The 20,634-nt window shown below is 41.3% G+C and overlaps 2 protein-coding genes across 3 annotated transcripts in view; one reads left to right on the top strand and one right to left on the bottom strand.

The window, feature by feature from the left end:
* Nucleotides 1-10,629, top strand: part of LOC148394180 (contactin-associated protein-like 5) — a 79,277-nt gene extending 68,648 nt beyond the window's left edge. For both annotated transcript variants that reach the window (XM_088383335.1, XM_088383336.1), the window contains exons 20-26: nt 321-560; nt 3,751-3,969; nt 5,198-5,331; nt 6,339-6,426; nt 6,514-6,714; nt 7,618-7,692; nt 9,624-10,629. In XM_088383335.1, the coding sequence (XP_088239461.1) occupies nt 321-560; nt 3,751-3,969; nt 5,198-5,331; nt 6,339-6,426; nt 6,514-6,714; nt 7,618-7,692; nt 9,624-9,817 (1,151 nt within the window). In that variant the 3' untranslated portion in view covers nt 9,818-10,629. The remainder of the gene's footprint in view (nt 1-320; nt 561-3,750; nt 3,970-5,197; nt 5,332-6,338; nt 6,427-6,513; nt 6,715-7,617; nt 7,693-9,623) is intronic.
* Nucleotides 10,630-17,605: 6,976 nt separating this feature from the next.
* Nucleotides 17,606-20,442, bottom strand: ndufa10 (NADH:ubiquinone oxidoreductase subunit A10). Its single transcript, XM_088383803.1, has 10 exons — nt 20,273-20,442; nt 19,854-20,022; nt 19,402-19,617; nt 19,245-19,331; nt 19,047-19,168; nt 18,615-18,682; nt 18,444-18,498; nt 18,287-18,372; nt 17,875-17,983; nt 17,606-17,796 (listed from the first exon to the last, which is right to left on the bottom strand). Exons 1-10 carry the CDS (start codon nt 20,345-20,347, stop codon nt 17,728-17,730), a joined length of 1,056 nt encoding a protein of 351 aa, XP_088239929.1. The 5' UTR covers nt 20,348-20,442; the 3' UTR covers nt 17,606-17,727.
* Between the last annotated feature and the right edge of the window lie 192 nt (nt 20,443-20,634).

Genomic DNA, 20,634 nt, shown 5'->3' with positions numbered 1-20,634 from the left:
GACTTTATTGACAAGTTGTCTGTGTATGCTGAAGTGTCACAATCACAGATCTGCAAACAAAAGTCATGTCAAGGCCAAATCACCAAGTCTAGGTTCTGTCCAAATGGTCTAGATGCTCGTATGAGGTTTACCATACCTTGGGCAAAATTGTAAATTTTCTATTTGTCAGAGTGAGAAGAAGATAATGAGATAACATGTCATATAAGTTCATAATTTGATTCGTTCTCTTACGGTTAATTACGAATTCAAAACAAGCATAAAATAAAGTCAATCAAGCCGTTAATTGATCATGACACGCGGCGAAATCTCTGTCGTCGCAGGCGGAACGACGTCTCTGCAGCAGGGATTCCTGGGCTGCATGAGGAGCCTGATTGTAAATGGGCGAAGCCTGGACCTGGAGGAGCGGGCCAAGGTGACGCCGGGCGTGAGCGCTGGTTGCCCCGGGTACTGCAGTGGCTCCAGCAGCCTGTGCCACAACAGGGGGCGCTGCATCGAGAAAAGCAACGGCTACACGTGTGACTGCTCCCAGTCGGCTTATGCCGGGTCCTCTTGTAACCAAGGTAACGCTCCGTTCACTGCATTCTGGTCAGGGATATTGTGTTGCAGTCTTCCGTATCGCCTGTTATAATTAGAAATGCATCAGGTAGCAATACTGTTGCACCACTTGATAATCCCAGTTGTCCCTTAAAAAAAAAACACACACAGCTCCAATGCTGTTTATTGTCAGTTGGTAAAAATTTGAAGTTCGTAATAACCAAACAGAAATCAGTATTCCCACATTCGCTCTGCATCAGACTATTTATTTCATTTTAAGATGAAGAGAGCAACATACGCCGTCATCCCTTCAATATTGTTGCTGTCGGATGGAACACAAGTTGGTGGATCAATATTTTCCCCCATGTTCTGTCAATGCTGTACATCGTTACTGTCCACTGGAAGGCAACCATTTTCTCTACCGCTCGTCCTCATTAGGGTTGCCGAGGAGGGCATCTATCCCGGCTGTCTTCACGCTCGAAACAGGTCACACCTTATGTAGCCTCCATGTGGCTGATGAGTTTTCCGGTTTGGCCATATTTGGTTATGCGCAGATCCCATCTGGTCCACTGTTGCGCAGAGGTCGAAAAATGTTCCAGAGAGGACAAGATGATTTGCGCGGTAGATTAACTCAGAGTTTGAGTCTATAATATCGTGACCTGTGATTGGCTGAGTAGCCCTCTACTAACTAATCATGGAAATGTTTGTTGCATTTTTTTCCGGCTGATTCATTTATGACGTTCATTCAGGCATTCTCGTAACTGCGTATAAAAAAAAACAATTATTTTTCTGATGAAAACTTTTTTGTCATCAACAAAATATATCAAGTACTAAGGGGACCCCAAAGGACTTTGATTCTGATTTGATTCTGTGTGATTGCTGTCGTGCATTTAAATCCATTTATTTTGAGACTGTTTTTTTTTTTTTTTAAAAGCATTGAATAAATATGAAGACTGCTATGTTACCTTCTCAGCTAGTCACTGTGGACTCGCACTTTAACCTTATTCCCACACGTGTTTCGTGACTAATTAGTATATCCAATCCTCTGACCCTAAATTAGGGATCCATGTTATATAAATGGCCTTCTTTAATAAAGCGGCCAGTCAGACAACAACGAGGGATTCTAATCCTCTTACTGGACACAAAGTAGTGACAGCTAACATTTGCACCTACTTATTACTGAAACGATTTCAACAAAGTCTAGCTGTCACCTTGACGAAACATTCAGTGTCATATTTGTGTCCTCTCTTGCCACCGTCCTCTGCAAGGATTAAGGCAAGCTTCTTATTTCTCTGGAAGGCCGAGTCCAATCATTTGTTCCCCTTTTTCCCTGTAGTGTGAAGATTTCACTCGGCCATTTTTTTTTTTTTTAACGGCCCTGTTGGGCTCCATTTATTTTATCTACCGCGACGCGCTTCTTTTATCTTGGCGATTCGGTCGGTAGGTTCGCCTAAACGACTTACTGTTTCGGATCATTGGTTTTTTTAGTCCCTACCATCCCTTGCAGGAGAAGACTCTTGAGAGAGGCACATGTTTGCTTTCTTGTGACCACATTGTTACCAGGAACCATTTCTACTATAAACACCCTGATGGCACTCTATCAGATTTAGGATACAGAGTGTCGGCAAGTAGAAGCTCAGAAAAGCATTGTCACACCTAAGACATTCACACCTATGGGCAATTTAGTCTTCAATGAACATTTATATGCATGTTTTTGGAATGTGGAAGAATAGACAGAAAATGTACACAATCACAGGAAAAACATGTCAACTCCATCCAGCGAATGCATAACAGAGTAAAAGTCACAAAAGATCCCAAAGGAGTCGTTTAATTTGTCCAATTATAGTCTTTTTCTTCTCCCCACCATCATCCTGTCAGAATTATGAAAAAGGCTAAGTAGGCATGCAGTTCCTTTGACGTTGGATAAAATGAGATCTAGTTACCACGGTGCAATTTCTTATTCCAAGTGTAGTAGCTTCAAATGCTACTTTTGGCTGTGGTAGCACAATTACAGTTACGAGCTTGAGTTATCGGTACACGTTTGGACATGCACCCTTATTTCAAACAGTACAAGATCTTGAAATCTCAGTCCACTCGCTCGGCCGGCAAAGAAATATGGCAGCCAAACCAATGATGTCTGTATGTAGAAAGAAAGATGCCACGTGGTGCGATGGTAGGAAGATATAAATCAAGCGTGACTTCACAGCGTGACGACAGTTGTTCGATTCTCATTTGCAGGCGCTGTCGTTGACGGCAAACAAATTGTTTTTTGGGGGGCCACATTGGGAACAAAAGAACATTATGTGCTCTTGGCGAGGACGTTTCACGATGAGGCCATACAACATACGCTTAGTACATTTAATGCGGAGCATGAGAGCGAGTACTTTAATAGGGTGGGGTCATCGATGATGTTTTTTTTTTTTTCCATACCTAAGGAAGTCTGGTTGAAGTCCAATAAACATGTAAAGCCGCCAAACAAAATATCTGGAAATGAAAGGATTTACTATTGAGCATAAAGGCGAGTTCTGTTAGAATGACTTGGCGGTTTGTACGAAGGTGTCAAACTCAAGGCCCGGGAGCCAGATACGGCCCGCCACATCATTTTATGTGGCCCGCGAAGACAAATTGTGCATCAAAATCGTGTGTCATTACTAGAATTGCAAATTGTCTTGACTTTTAATAATATCTTTTTTAATATTTGACCAGTTTTTACTCGTCTGATTTGAAAACGAGTTATTTGTCAGTTTGTTTTGTAGCTTTTACTGTATCGAGTATGATGTGCTCATACATTTATTTGAGTTGACAGTCATAATGGCCCTCCGAAAGAAGCTGTGACTACAATGCGGCCCGCGAAAAAAATGAGCTCGACACCCCTGTAATAAGAAAAGACCACTTTATGAGGAAAATGTACGCCACGACCGCAGCTTAGCTTGTCGTTTTTGTGATGTTGGTTTGGCACAGGAAAAATCCCGACAGCTCGTGTGTAGCTTCGAAGAGGACCTTCCGCTTTAGGTAGATAGTGTTCACCATGGATAATACAAAATGTAAATCAGCCCAGGGTTTGATAAATTCAGCTATTTCCATACTCTCCAATACATCCAAAATAATGAAATGATTTTCCAGAAAGTGTAAAAATGAGAACAGGGAGTTACTTTGAGTCTTTTTCTTTTTAAAGTCCAATCGTTTTTTTGAATTGTGATTGTGGTGTTTGCGCAGAGGTGTCGGTGTCCTTCGACAAAGAGTCATCGCTGACCTACACACTTCAGGAGCCTTTCTCTGTGATGCTGAACAAAAGCTTGCAGGCGGAGAGCAGCAGCAGCAGTCGGGCCAGAGAGGACTTTTCCTTCAGCTTCATCACCTCGCAGAGTCCCGCCTTGCTGCTATCTGTCAGCACCCTCAGCCGCCAGTACATTGCTGTAATTGTGGCCAGGAACGGTGCGTTCACACAACCCTTCAAAAATTTGGGGTCACTAAGAAATATCCTTATTTTTCAAATAAAATCACTGTTTTTCAGTGAGGATAACATTAATCTAATCAGGAATACACTGTTAATGTGGTAAATGAGTATTCTAGCTGCAAATGTCTGGTTTTTATTTATATAGGCGTATAAAGGCCAATTTCCAGCAACCACCCTTGTTCTAATGGTTCCATCGTGTTTGCTAATTTTCTTGGAAGGCGAATGGATAATTAGAAAACCCTTGAAAACCCTTGTGCAAATTTGTTAGTGTTTATGAAAAACACAAAATTGCCTAGGTGACCTCACCGGAAGTGTACCTCTGTTATGTTGAATAAGCCAAATGGTTTTTAGTGTTTACAAAAATGCTCATGTTGGGTTAATTGAGCATAAAATTGTTTTCACTGATGTTTTTAGAAGAAACACACTTTTGAATGTTTAGTAGACTCATTCACGAAAGACTATAAATGGTCCTCCGGTTCTCGGAAAACAAGACATCTTACATTTGTTCAATTGTTGTCAACGTTCTCAAAAAGACAAAGTAGCTTCTACTTTAGATACTGAAAACCAGATTTCACAGAAACACCTTGCTAGGGTTGTTGATGATGTCTTCAGTGATATAGATTTTTTCAAGACTAAATTGTTTTTAGGATTTCGAAAAACTAAACCTGCTACTTGTCTTCAATATTTACAAAAACAAGCTAAAAATCGAAATTGTCTATTTGTTTTGACAGATACATGCTCGGTTTACTAAGGACTAAATTGTCCCCAAAGCTGACGATAAGAAAATGTTTTGATGACTCTAAATTCTTTATTCACAAAAACACTTTTTAAGTTCTTTGAAAAATAAAGTGTCATAAATATTTATAAAGCATTTTATATATATATATATATTTTTTAGGCCAGTCTCATAAATGTTTATAGAAACAATAGCTTCTACAAAAATGATTATGTTTGGTTCTTTCAAGACTTACATGACTTTATTTTGAACAACAGCAAAAAAAACACGTTAGGTACTTTGAAGACCGACTTGTTGTCAGCTTTTACAAAAACACCTACGTGTCTGCAAAGCACGGCATCCTTTTTATTTCCTCACGCCACTTGTTTTCACACTTGTCAGTCCCGTCAGGCAAACGCAACTGTGAGTTAAATAAAGAGAAAAGGGGGGCCACGCGGTTCACATTTGTGCTGTTCGTGCTTTGCATCCAGGGAGTCTGCAGATCTGGTACCACCTGCAGACGGACAGGAAGCCAGACGTCTTCTGCCCCGCCGCCACTAACCTGGCAGATGGACGACTCCACCGAGTACGAATCCACAGAGTGGAGGAGAAAATCTACGTGCAGGTGAGGCAGGCGCAGGTGGATGGACCCGTGTTCAAATGTCGTCCAGTAGCAATGTGCTGTCTGTCAGAATGCATTAGCATTGATTAATTACTTTATTATGCAAATTGAGACTTTTTCACAAAGGGCTCGTGGCCTGGTATTAATGAAGCTGGCCGGGTTGTGGGGGAAAAAAAAAACTCCCCCGGGAAGAACTTTTCATGTGTTTAAAAAGTGCTGTGGGGTATGTGGAGCCAAACACTTTGAAAAGACTTAATGACAAATAGAGGATGTAATGTGTCCTGCTGACTAAGGGCAACAGCATGGACGGCCAGTTTAGTTTATAACTTTGAAGAGTAGCCAAACATCATGGAGCTGTTACAGCTTCAAAAGGTGCCAAGGATAACATGAGTTATTTCCACGGTGGTCCTCGTAAAGATGGTCTGGCTCCAAACGCCAAGTCAGCGCCAAGGGTCAGACGCTAATGCTGTAAGCTAGCTAAGCTTCCGCTGTTTTATTGTCGTCCATAAGCCAGCTATTATAGTCGGATAGGACGCTTTGGACAAGCATTCAATTTTCTTCTTTCGGACGTGTGAGATGCATTTGGTTTTGGTGGGCTAACAGTTGTTTACAGAAACACTAGGGTGATCAAGAGAATAAATTTGAAGTTGTTTTCAATCAGATTTATTGAAGTCTGTGTTGTCGGCAGTGTTTACTTAAACAATTGTTAGGTTCATTGCCTTGCTTCAAAGCTTCCACTGCTTGATTACCATCCAAGAAAATCAAATCATTCATCATCTCAGTATTCACAATATAGATTTTGTATTAAATCAAAAGTCAAAGTCTGCTTTATTGTCAATTTCTTCACATGCCAAGACACACAAAGAGATCGAAATTACGTTCCCACCATCCCACGGTGACGAGACATAGTTCACAATGTACACACAAGTAAACAACCCAAGAAAAATAAAACAAGAAGGCACAATCAATGAATTTATAAGTTTATGTTGATTTGCTTTCTCTTCAAACAGGTGGACCAGGACATCCACAGAAAATATACCCTATCCTTTGACGGAGAACTAGTCTTGATCCGAACTTTGTCGTTGGGTAAAGTTATCAGTAAGTCGTCCATTTTGTTAAAAGCGCCAACCAAAAGCTACAATCAGGTACGAGCCGACCATATTTAAACTATCTGTATCTCCACAGGGTTGGACACATTCCACGAGGAGGTAGCTGAGGCAGCTTCGAAGGGTTTTGTAGGCTGCCTTTCGTTGGTGCAATTCAACAACGTGGCATTGCTCAAGGCGGCGCTTACCAACCCCGGAAGCTCGTTGGTTACAGTTCGTGGTCCATTGGTCCAATCGAATTGCGGTGCACTGGCGGACTCCTCCTCGCGAGCTTCGCAAGGTGCGCTGCTGGTTGACATTGAAATTTGGTGTGTTTGACCTCTCAACTAGGGCTAAAACTGATATTGCGATGATATCACTTCTTTAACTATAGTGAGTGAGTTTACATTGAACTTACTGGAACACACTAACTGGAACTGGAAGACTAATCAGAGAAAAAGAAGAACGCAGCAATGTCCAGACACCCCCCTAAATGAAAACCTGCTCTTGAACGTTCTTGACATGGCGGAGAAACTTAATCTTCCAGCAGGACATCGACCCTAAGCACACAGCCAAGATATCAAAGGAGTGTCTTCAAGACAACTCCGAATGTCCTTGAGTGGCCTAGCCAGAGCCTAGATTTACAGTAAATCCAACCAAAAATCTCTGGAGACATCTGGAAACGGTCGTGCATCCAATCTGATGGAGTAAAGGAACGAGCAAATTCAAAAAGACTTCTGCCTGCGATTGCTACCAAAGGAGCGTCAACAAAATACTTACAGCATACAATGATGCAAATATCATTGTTAGGGTTAGGGTTAGGGTTAATTGGTCCTTCCATAATCCTATTTGAAGACTTGGTGTCGTTGCTTTGCAACAGTCCATGCAGGTAAGGTCCCACTAACAGAAGCATGTTGAAAATAATACTTAAGCGCAAGACAGTGTTAAAATGCTCTCTTGTGTCCAAATGGATGCATGGAGAGTCAGCTTCTAGCATCAGCTAGCAGAAGGCTACTAATTTCATTCACGTCATGTTGATTTATGAACATGGGACTGTGTTTACACCTGGCTGAGATGCAATCGCAGCATGAGTGAGTCTCGGTGTACTGGCATAGCCCACATAAACAACATCCAAATATCCTATTGCCACCTTTTACAATAATATTAAGGCTCCATTCAGGAAATGTGTTTTGTGTTTTTCCAGATCAAACTTTGACAACAAATAATGGAAAGAAGAAGCACGAACGTGATACACAAAATGATGTGGCTGTCATAGCAGGTATGTCAATAATGGGATCAGTATTGTGGGGTCTACTGACCATACAGTGTCTAAGTTAACATGGACAATTTGTTTTAAATCCAATTATGATCAGGCACACTGCTTTTATGGACAAGTTGAGCCTCAGTCTCCGGCCATGACTCGCCGATTTACAATGCACCCAACTCACATTAGTGCAGATGGTACATTTTGCCGTAGCAAATTATGCAGTGAATTCACAAATGACTCATGCCTTTTTTTTTTTTTTTTTCCAAAACATTTACGCACTATTGCTTGCAGTTTTTTTTTAAACCATACTGATGGCGGAGCAAAAAGCAAATGATGTTTATGGAGGGGAAGAAAAAGCACAACTGAACCTTCCGCAACAAGTTCAAGTGAACCGAAAATAATGTGTAAAGTGAAGCAGTATGTACATACATTAGTCTGGATAGTGAATCATTCCCAAGCTGAGGCATTCCTGAACTGAGTTTCCACTGAATTGATTAATTACTGGACCATTCATTGTGTTTATTATTTTTTGCTGAGATTGGGAGTGCTTGACAACACAGTACAGCGTCATGTGCGTTGTGTCACTGCAAATGTCAACAGAGAAATCTTTCTTGTTTGAGAGGGCGGGGAAATTCAAGAGAATCGATGACTCACCGAGGCTACTACAACACAAATATGGATTTTTGCGCCAGTAAATAGATGGGGTGCCACAGTGTTTCGGTTGCTTGGGCCCACTTCAAAATACTCAATAAAGTGATGACGTTTAATATGGAGTACAAATTGGTATTCTCATCCTCCAACATTATGATCATTTGACTGATTTTATTTGTAGATATTTTGTATAGTGTGACATAAAGATCCAATATGAGATGAATCAAAAAATCTCAGTAAATATTGAGAGGTGGATTCAAAAATCTTGTGTATTTCTTCACTCAGGTTCTAATAGTCGTTTTTCTATAGGCAGCAAAGTGGCCCACCACTTGTTATTTCAAAATATAATGATTCTCTAAGGTATAAATCAAAATTGCATACATGAATTTTCTTAACTCAGATGCAGTGTAAGTTATTAAAAGCTGCTTTTGGAAAATAAGAGTATCAAATTGCTCCCTTTTAAAAAAAAAAATGCAGTTTTGTGACTTTCATTTGGCCATGACATAGTAAAAGAACTGAAGTCTCAAATAACAAAATCATTTTGTAACCCCCCCAGCCTTGAGATATTTTATTACATTCCCATTCCTGCAATTCAAATGACTCCAATAAAGCAAGTGAAATGGTCGCAAATGGCCAGAATAGAGCCTGAAGGATTGATATTGTGTTGATTAGAAAACATATTACAATATATATATATGCAATCGATGCAAACTACAACCACAATAATGAAAATTCCTGAGTGAGTTGTTGTTGAAACGGAAAAATCTATACAATGTCCGGCTTAGCGAATGAGAATCTGTTCTCAGTTGCCTTAGCTGGATAAATACATGTTGAATAAATACATTTAAAAAAAAAAAAAAAAAAACTCTTGTGTTAGATGATATCAATGTGCCAATGTTTAATTTTAACAGCGAAGGTAATAATAGCATGCATCAGTCGTACGCACATTGTGTGAAATGAGTTGATCCGTGACGACCTCTCAAGCGGCGCAATAATCAATAATCAGCCAAGCATTTCCAAATCATTTTCATCATCGTCAGTGTTGGCAACATTTGCTCGCTCTCCCATTACATCCCCGACGCCGCTGCCGCCATTAGAGCCCTCACATCCTGGCCTTTTGTGCAGCTTATCAGCGTGCCATCCTAATTGACTTTCCACACTAGCATTTGTGGGGGCGACAGTCATTTCACGCAAGCCTTTATTTATGAGATTGTTAGCAAAAGTTACCTCGCAAATGCTGATTTAATGATCTTTTCTATTGTTCTAATGGATCCTCCCCCGCTGTCTCTTAGGAGTGGTCACAGCGGCGGCCTTCATCGGGGCATGCGCGCTAGCTGCCGCTACTCGCCTCCTTTACCAGCGCCGGCAGGCCCAGCGTGACGACGTTGTCAAGCGGGAGGGCGCCCACGCTGTATACATGGACTACAGGACTGAGACACGCCCCCACGTTTCGGTTCGGGAGAACATCAAGGAATATTACATCTGATCTTCGCCTGACACCGAAGCCTGTTGTACCCGAGCGTCCCTCACGAGAAACACTTTTGACGCTCGCTTCGGAAGTCCCTCAGATACATCCCCGGATTAGGAAAAAAAAAAAAAAATGTCAGACTAAAGCCTGCAAGCTGGAAAAAAGACCACCTTGAATGTGTTTCAGCGTACAATGGCTTTATTTGATGTGGGTGGAAGTGCAATTGCAGTTCCTCTTTTTTACACAGCAGAAGATGAATGTTAGCCTTGAGGGGACAACGCCGGTGCAAAATAGGCGCATTAGAAGCTTTCCGACGCGCCGGATATTCTCGCATTTCCACGGGAACTCCAGAGGGAATGTGCACGTGGCTGCCGTCGGAAAAGAAATAAGGTCAACGCTGACCTAAAGTGTTCGAGTGCCTCGTTTAAATACCAACCTTTTAGAAAAGGAACATTTGAGTTTTTCCTGCCCCCGTGACGCTCGCCCTCGCTGTTTGGACATTATAACGAGCACAGGACACCAATTAAATCCAGGAGGTTCAGCTCTTTAGCTGACCTTGTGCACGGATCTAAACCCCTTCATGCTTGGGAGTGTTTCTGGGTTTCATGTGGGCTCCCTCGGTATTCCTTAACGCACCCTCCGGGCTGCATATGTTTAGTTGTAGGTTGGCAACTCCTGAAAGTGTGTCCTTCTTCTCCTTATGTATTCTTATTTTTCCAGTGTAAGAAAGAGATGTATATTATATCCTGAGGGAAACAGTGAGGCAGATCATATAAGCGGAGTAATAAAAGGATTCAAGTATGTGAATAAAAATGAACAGTGAATTGTGACACATGAGAAAATGTGCGTTTTCTGAGTGTGGTCGGTTTCGATTAGGATGCCGTCCTACTGGGCGAGATGGTGCCTTGGCATTTCCGGAAAGGTGGCTGATGGGGATACGCTAATGGGATATGGCAGAGTCGAAATGTGGCACCAGATGGTGGAACCAAGCCTTCCACATCTGGTCGGGCGTCAGACCATACCTCGACATCTGACAAGGCCTAAATATTTGACCAGGTCTTGACATCTGATTTGGCATAAAACATCTGAACAGCCCTCAACATCTGACCAAAGCTAAACAGATGACATCCGACGAAGCTTACAAGATCTCGTTAATGGACCGGACTTCAAGACCTTGAAATCGGACTCGGACTAAAACATCCAACACTTTTTAACATATGTCCAAACCTAAACATTTCATTAGCCCTAAACATTTAAATATCCAACGAAAACAAATCTGACCAGGCTGTGGATTTCAAAAAGACCTTGATCTCAATGTAGCACTTCAGAACAAACTATACTGAAATATTGTATTAAATATATGCCAAAGCATATTTGACCTGTCCTAAGGAAGTGGATTTTCAGTCCTATCCCACTCCCACATGAAAAAAGTCCCATCACACACCACAGTTAAAAAAAAACAGTCCCGCATCGCTCCCATTTTGGAGGTCAGCTACAGAAAAACAACAGCAACAACTAAAGTTGCATTTTACCATTTAACAAGGTTGGATGACACTGGACCTGACAATGGCAAAAATATATTCCACTCCATGGTTCAATTTTCCAGTCACTGACGATGTTATGGTTCATTTGACAGATTTTGGCCCAGACAGCGAGGCTCCATTTCCAGTGTGAATGTTTTTCCTCCAAGTCAACTACCTGAGATGGGCTCTAACGGCCCGTGATCTCAAAAAGGTCAAGCTGGATCGGAAATGAGATGGTCCGATTTTTTGATGTTGTAGATTGATGAAATTGAATGCGTTTTGCAACATCTCGAATTTGGAGTGTCTTGAAATACAGACTGGGATTGTCTTTTTCCCAAATGTGACCATATCCAGTTAAAACCTTGATTCCTAAGTCATCTTCAGAAGTCCTTGGAGGAGACTTTGATGAATTGCCCCATGATGCCAATTAGGTAATTGATTCCAGTTACCAGCAAACGTGCGGAAACATCATTACGCTTCGGAGTGTGTAATTTAGCATGTTTATCAGAGTAAATTTATTTGCCCGGGAAATGAGCTCCCTCTGTCAGTTTAATGGTAAATATACCGTTGACGCGAGCAATTACGATGGGGAACGGGGAAGTCTGAAAGGAAAAAAAGTTGCCATGGAAACAGATGATATTGTTTCGTAGGCTTTTCTAGACAATCAATTCGGTTGTTTGATTGAATAACTTGGCATGACATGGGAGAACAAGTGAAAATCAAGGCAGAAAAGGTGCCAGGCTTTAACGTGGATGATTTGTAAGCCTCCAGGCACAAAATATATCACAAGGGTCAAATTTGGGAAACTGTCATTCATTAAAAAAATTAGATATAGATTGTGGAAATTGGGTAATATTTGGTTGAAAAATGTCAAGCTACTGATCAGGAATTGAGATCGATTAGCTTATTTATCTTTCAGGATAATAACAACCCGAAAGCTGGTACGGCTATGAATCTTTCCCACTGGAAATATGTCATGTGCCGCTATCCATACAGCCCATAAAATGTGTCATAAAAAAAAAAAAAAAATCATAAAATGTATGTCATAAGAATCCCAAGTGTGTTCTTTCCATACACACCAAACAAGATTATTAAAATCAAAAGTATGGGAACACACATGGCACACAAACACCACGGTAATATATTTACATCAATTCCAACTCGAAAGTGATTTTGATTTCTCTTCCTGGCATTTGAATTTGACATTTGATCATTTGAACATATTCATCTCTTTTCGGGCTTCAGCTCAAAACACAGCTGTGCGACTTTTGACTGCTTACTAGACAGTCACATTGATGTTTTAGAATTATTTTCCACCAATGAAATGCACAAACTAGTCTTGCGAAAGGGATGAAAACAGCGGGTGTTTTATGAAAATCATCCGACTGTCAAATGACTTGTGTTTGACAGACAGAATAAAAGAGGTTTTCCGATAAAGGGATATTAATGAAGGCGACAGATGAAAGCGACACTACTAGGCAGGAAGACGTTATTAGAAGCTGCTGGTGTCTCGGGAGTGTCAACAATCCCTTCATGCAGGATTCCCTCAAAGATTTCCAATCAAGCTGTATTTCAGGTATAAATTCCAAAAATATTAAAGTTGTTTCCCATGTGTGCTATTCTGTGTGAGAGGTAAAGACAACGGATGAGACCCAAAGGCATCTTGGCAATTTCCTGCCTTCGGTGACGGAATCCGAAACGGGCCACTTGATCATTGTCCCTGTCCAATAACTTTTTCAGAACGGGCCTTTTTCTTTAAACACGGTTGTGGTTAGGCAATTTTGTCTGAACTGTGTAAAAGAGGTTCCGGCTGGTTAGGTCCATTGACCACTAATTCATTCCAAGTCATTGTACAGAAGCACGATGTGAAGAATCCACACTTGTGTGCTTTCCTAGGAATATTCCATTAGATATTCATGGGTTGGGGTTAGCCGAGACGGCACGATTGCGGAGTTTGATAATGAATACATTTCCCGAGCGTTGACTTTGAAATGTGACTTTGAAAGATGTCGCAATGTGCTTCAGTCCATAAAGGTCCAAATCATCGGAGACCACAATGAAGGGGCCCGGAGAGGAGTCAACCTTGAATTGGGGATTGACGTGTTAGCTTCAGGCAATCTCAGCAGGATGATCCCTTGTGTCCAGCAAGTTTGGTGAGGAAGTGTCGCAGCGGCTGCCATGTCAGCGTCAGCTTGCGCGGCAGATGGTCTAGTTATCGGCGTAATGGCCGTTTTTCATGTGCTCCTTTGACTTGAATTCCTTCATTTAGCCTCCTGCGTGCTAGAGGCGACGCAACTCACGCTTCCATCTCCATCTGTGGTCATGAGGGATGCGATGCCTAATTCCTCGTAATGGTCTCCAGTAAATTGGCTGAAAATCGACTGCACCTCTGTAGGATGACGATTATGACCAGTAACAAGCGCGCAGCTGGTACTCGTGAAAAACGACTCACGTGTAGCCAGTCCGCAGTTATGCAAACACACGGCAAAGCAAAGAAGCACGGGGTGGATAAAATCCTCTCGGTGGTTTTGATGCCATCTGTTTTGACTCGGAGGGGGGGCAGGCGGACGCCCCCACTCAAGAACTCCGGAGAGAAGCGACGCTGTTTTTAGCTTTTAGACAACTCACAGGCAACAAACACACACACAAATACACAAGTCCTCCCCTCATGACACCTCTGAGTTAATGAGCTGTGGCGTGCAGGATGCACTTTCAAGCCACTTCCTGCAAGAAAGGAGAGAGCTAAAATAGCAGAGGAACCGACGTCAAAACAGGGCCCCATGCTCGGCAGGTGGAAGATCAAAATGAGAAGGAAAGCTTGCGACTTGTGACTGTACGCCTTACAATGACTTGTCTTTACTTTACACGTGCTCGTCTACAAATGCAGGTGCTGATGAAAAGATTCCGACGCAGTGCATGTGAATCAAACGACTCCCACGCGACGGCTCGTCTATCTTTCCCTGTGTCCAAATAAGGAAGCTTCTCCTGATTTTAGTGGTACAGGAGATATTGTACAGTGTGATTGACTTCTGCTTTCAATAACCTTATTTTGGGTCTAATTTATTGTTTTTCGAAACATGCCTCATTAGTTTCTGCAGGGTTCGTCAACTTTTTCTCACCGTGTCAGTCAGTCGGCTCCCGGCGTACTGTTATGAATTGTGGGAGAGAAAAACTTTTTTTTTCATTTCCAAGTTCAAAAGGTAGCCTGAGGAAGACAATTAAGAAGATTGGGTTGGAATCCAAGCTCGTCAAAGGCTGCTCATTTTATTCTATGAAATTTTTGGATGTCATTTTTCAATATACAAAATAGTAGCTAGTGGTGTTTTAGCGAAGGCTAACACATAAGTTGTCTTTTTTGTGATGCATTATCCACCGTGTTAAAGGGAATACATGAGTGTAGTTGATATTTGTAAGAAAAAGCTTCAAATGGAAATCACGAACAAAAAAGAGAAAGGGGCCTCTCCATAAAATCAAATCTAACCTTTACAATATCTTTCTTTAACCTTTGTAGAAAATGCCATCTGGCCAAGAGGAGATGAAAAAGTGCTTCTTTTTAAACTTAAGAATAGACACTACTGATTGAAATAAATTCCAGTCCACTTTTCCAAACCGACATCATGGTGAGTATTACTGACGCAAGTCTGTGGTGCGACAGAACTATTTTCAGCTATTTTATTTGAAGCTACAGATACTGGAAAACACCAAGATTGCCTCTAAAGTTGTCTTTTGTTATTCATCTTGTTACAGCTTACTAACTTTTATTGAACAGACACTTTTGATTGGACTTTCGTGTCGTTTATAGCTGCTGCACAGGTTCCTCTCTGGAATCAATTAGATCTGATTTAGTTGACACTCCGCAGTATAGCCATTTAAATACCAGCTTGTAGTCATTGCCAAGCATACGCAAAAAAAATGCAGACTACACTAAGCACAGCTGTTAGGACGTAAATAACTCGATGATTAGTTGTCTTTGAGGGAATTTTCAAATTTGGTGTCTGATATGGCCATCTGTTATAATTACACATTTACATTGTTGGGGGTTTTTTGCAAGGGAGGGGGTTGATGATGGATGCATATCTATCTTGTAACCATTTTAGATTATATTTCTCACATGTTGTGCATGCCTATTTGCACATGGAAATTCTTTTGACTTTTATTGTGTGAAATCTTACTCAGTCGGAATGTTTAAATCAGCGCATGGTTTAAAACCTTGAGCAAAGACTGATGGAGCTTGTTTTCTGGGACGCGCCTTCACGGGTGCCTTCAGGCTACACCAGAGAACAACATTGCCATCTAGCGGTGGTATGTTGAAATACGCGCCCGATGCAGTGTGGTGAACACAAGCATCATCTGTTATCTTTGTCAGCATCAGCAGCAGTCGTAAAATGCGTTCACCTGTTCTAGCTTTTGACGACTCGGCCAGAAAAGGTTGTGGCAGGAGCATTCGCGCTTCAGACTGATTAACGGAGCGCCGGCATTGCTAATCCGCCTTCAGATTAATCTCAGCACGGAGTAAGACACCGTGGGCGACAATTTGTAGCGTTAAATTAGTTTTTAGACTTTTTTCCAATGAAAAAGTCAACTTTGGGCGAAAGGCCTTAGCAGACTTTTAATAATGGCTGAGATGAGTAGCTAAAAAAACTTTAGTTGTTATTCAATGTCACTATTGTGGGTTATTCAATTGTTTTTATATTGTGGTGGATGCCCGATAGAAATAGTGGAGCCTGTACAATGTGTGGTAAATCACAGTCGCGTCCCCAGACAGATTTCACCCGGGCACTTGACCCAGTATTGATCAGATAATAAAAAATGGATAATAATAAAAAAAATACTTTTAAGTCTACATAGCATAGACTCCAGCGTACATACTACTTAGTATAGTAAATCTTTACACCTGTATTCATTCCACGTAAATAATATGCACGTGGCTAATTAATATGGTAATTTATTCACGTGAAGTGACGTCAGCTGATATTACTTCCGTGTCATGAGACGTCTTGAGAGTAAATCACTGCGTGAAGTCGGCATTTTAGCCGACAACTTGTTAAATGTATTATTGTGATTTTACTCGAGCTGTAATGGATATATGAAAGTTACTCGCCCGCAGCAGGGATACAGCAGCGGGGAATGAGAGAGGTAAGTGAAGTTTTAGGCAACATAAGTCTGTTTTAATGCAAAGTTGGCTGATGTTATTCCTTGTATCAAGACAACTATATTAATTTTCTGTATGAGCTGTCAGGGAAATTTCCAGTGCTCAGAACCTCCGCATAAATGATCATTTTGAGTAAGCTTGTGTTAGTTGACAGATACACGCTATGGATTGTGTAGTCAAAGTGGTTCTCAAATGGTCTATCTCCAGGAAGAAAAAACTTTTTCCCTATTGTCAAGTCGTGAGCTGAATTTCAGTTTATTTCGCGGAAAAGTAGCCTTGTTAATTGCTTTGTCTTTGACTAAAATAATCTTTTCTCACCAGCTAAAGCATCTGGTATTGTTGCCAGAAAAAAATGTAAAATGTTTGTATTTGTCACCAGAAACATGGCTAAGTAAAATTGTCCTTTTTGCTTTTATTAGTACTGGTTTAGAAGTTTAAATGCACAGGTAGACCAAATGCATCACTGCAGGACATTTCAGGTGGTCAATAAAAGACCTAGACAACAGCCTAGTCTGATATGATTGAGTAGTTTAAAGAACTAGTAATGATTTTTATGATAATCTCAGATAACTTTCTGCTTGTTTCACCCCCTCCCACCAAAAAAGGGAAAATTCTTCCTGAAGTCTTCTAGCATGATAATGAACCAAATTAAGTCCTTTGTATTTACATTTGGCTAAATAGAACATAAGTGTATTATAAATGCATAAATTATGCATATTATGACTTTCATTTTACAATGACATTCCATTATTTTAAATTGCATTATATTTTAAATTGCATGACATTATCTTAAACATTAAGACAATGGTAAAACCAATGGTATTTGTCTTTTGTAAGCGTACGCCAATGAAAGCGGCTGGCATATATAAAGTCTCGCCTCAGGCGCCACATTGAGTGGTGTCAGCTCTGCATACAATAGATGACAATCAATAGCTGTAGCTATAATTGTTTATGACCTCAATGAACACGTCACAAAATGTCAGTAAGATGTACAACCACAATATTATACATTGATTATTCTGAAAATGAGTATTATCATCTTTACAAAGGCATATATTGGATCTAATTATATAGTTAAGGTGTCCCTAATGGAATGGCCAGTGTATGTAAGTACACTCCAACATCACATCATGGGTGTGCATGAGAAATTTTATTCTTTTTAATACATACATAATAAGATGTACAAGTTGAAACCATGTATCTCTCACACTGCGAGTTGATTGGTCACTGGTGAGGCCAGAAGTCGTTCTCCCTTACTTGAGCCAAATGTATTTATCTCCGGCGTCTGCGTTATAACCCTGAGCGTATTTCTTGCCAGGAAGCTAAAAGAATAATACATCAGAATTCAGTGAGACTGTTAGTAGTCAAAACAACATAATTAATAATTCTACAATTCATACCGATTTATAGGCATAGTATTTTTCATCAAAGTCGTGCGCCCCAACGGTGATCTCTGGCAGAAATTTGGGTATGTGGGTCAACGATGCCACTCTCTGTTTGTCTTCAACACTGAAAACGACAAACATGCTTAAAATTGCAACGCCTCATTTTTTCTTGTATGCAGTGAACCCCTGTCAATTCGTGATAATTCTGTACAACTTAGAAGATACACTGGAAAAGGCAACTCTTTCCCTTCCGGTTACATCATAAAAATCCTGCTCCTTCCAAAGTGTCATCAGGTTGGGGTACCGACCGAGTGTTTGCCATCAGCTTTAACGCAATGGTAGATTCCACTGATGTACGAATTTTGGCCCCGAGCCTCACGAATGAGAAGGGTTCACTGTATTTGCATTTCAACGACAGAGCTCTCACAGGATTCTCATGTGATGGTAGGTGACGTCATCCTGTTCTAGCCATGGGCCTTTTTCAAACTTCAGATATTCTATGTCTTCGGCCACCTGATGGGATGAAAAGATGTCAGTTAAACGTACTACGGAAAAAAAAAAGTTTGTGACTTTGTAACTCTTACCCTCTCCACATCTTGGATTTGGGTCGCATCATAAGCAAGCAGCTCAGACTTTTCACTGAAAGCCAAATACGCAATGCTTGGAGTAAGACATTAATCCACAACTTAAGCAAAATCGTGTTTATAAAATGTGATGTACAGCATCTTAGTTTTTTTTTAACATGCATTACCCACCTGATTTCTGGCAGGAAGGACTTCTTGTAGCTGTCCTCAATGCTCTTCAGATACGGCAACGGCACATTCTGAAAATACGGCTTAGAGGTTACAAATAAAGCGAAACCATTTCACGGCAATATATTTAAAACATTGTCTTGTCATCTTGACTAATTCATGACTCTCTTTGTGCATACTGCCACCTATAGTAAATGTATAGTCGATGCAGTCTACTTAAGCAAGTATATTTTATAACATAAACACACAAGACAGGCAGGGCATGTTTCCATCAGTGCTTAGTCTGTCTTTTTTAAATTTGTCGTCACTCAGCAATCGTCAGAAAATCGGACCCCCCGTCAGAGACAGACAGACATGCATGGCAAAATGAATCTGAATGATTCCCATAACTTTGGGGAGAATATTCAATTAAGCACTAAAGTTAGTCAATCTTACCTTGCCACTTAGTTTCAGCTTCTTGTGCACCTCCTCAGCGGGCACATCCACGTAGACGACGAGGTGCGGCGGCAGGAACTCGCAGATGCTGATTCCTTTGATTTCGTTGTAGTGCTGCACACCTGCGAGTAGAAATGCAGCATTGGCATGCGTACTGTACATTTGAAAGTGGCGTGTCTATGACAAAGCCATACTCACACTCTTTCCTGATGTAGCCCTGTTTAAACATGGCGTCCAGGAACACCATATCGCTGAAGGGCGAACGCTCCAGGATCACACCTTGGCCTTTGACATAATCATAATTTCAATGAGTATGAAAGTACAAAAGCAAGTTTGCGATGGGTGTTCATGCTACCTGTGGTGAGCAGGTGTTTGATGGCTTCCGAGTACTGCAGCAGGCGCATGTTATACATCCATAGCTGCAGTCTGTAGCTGTTCCCGTCTGCAGCTTTTGGGTCTGCGTAGAACTTCTCCAGGCTGCACATTCCGTTGAAGTCGACAGAGAGGGGCTCTTTCTCTCCCGTCATCTTGTCCAAGTAGAAGGTGTCAGGTTCGGGCATGTAGAGCATCCCTGGGGAAACACAAAATGCAAAGCTCTATAGTACGTTTTCACATGTATTCACAGCTCATCCTTGGTGACTGTGTGCAATTGATCATTATGGCATTGCTAAGACAACAAACGTTATGGTGGCCTAAGACCTTTGCACTGTACTGTGTAAATTATATTATTGGCCACATAATCAGATAGGGAGGATTTTTTTTGAGGGGGTGGGGGGGCAGAAGTGTACATGCACACAGACAACTTACCTAGTTTGTCGGCCAGGTTCTGTGCTAGTGCTCCTTTGCCTGACGCTAAATTGCCATCCACTGAAATGATCTTGCTGAACTGCTTTAAACGCGGCGTGGTCCTTTCGCCCAGTGCGAACGCCCACCAGCCGTACTGCAGCTTCCTTGCCGCTGTCATATGCATAGATGCCTTGGATGACAAAAGTAAATATTGTCTTTAAGAGTGGAAGAAAAGTGTGTATGATTAAGTTTACTTCGACAGGACTTCATTAAAACGACACGTTTAATGATCGCCACTTGAATATCACTGAGGTTTTGCCATAGACGATTAAGGGACAGCGCTAGTGGCTACATGGGTAGCTAGTCGGCTAAATTTAGCATGTCCTTGTCGAAGTGGCGAGTACCAAAAGGACTAGCGTTTGTGCATTTTGTGCCCTTACCTTCTGAACAACATTCACGGTTTTGACACCGGTTGCCACCGATGGGAAGACCAACCGGATCGCCCTCAGGGCCATGATCAACTGTCCTCCAAAACCCCTCCGATCTGACCTGGGAAAAAAAAAAACACAGCTAACTCGTCGCTGAAATTCTACGTCACACGATGGGGCCTTACACAATGTCGTCTCAGTCAAAGTACGTAAGAAAGGTGGCTAATCGCTGCCTGATTAATATTACCCCGTTTAGAAAATTATTTCACAAGCTGTTTTTGAAAACATATTCATGATTAATTTGAATTTTAGAATATAATTAATTATGTCGCATAGAAATGTAGCACTAATTTTGTTATTGATGGGCGCCCCTT

This window comes from Syngnathus floridae, chromosome 8 (genome assembly GCF_059516105.1).
Source record: "Syngnathus floridae isolate MCC-2025c chromosome 8, RoL_Sflo_1.0, whole genome shotgun sequence".
Taxonomy (NCBI): Eukaryota; Metazoa; Chordata; class Actinopteri; order Syngnathiformes; family Syngnathidae; genus Syngnathus; species Syngnathus floridae.
This window is presented reverse-complemented; position numbering and strand designations above follow the sequence as displayed.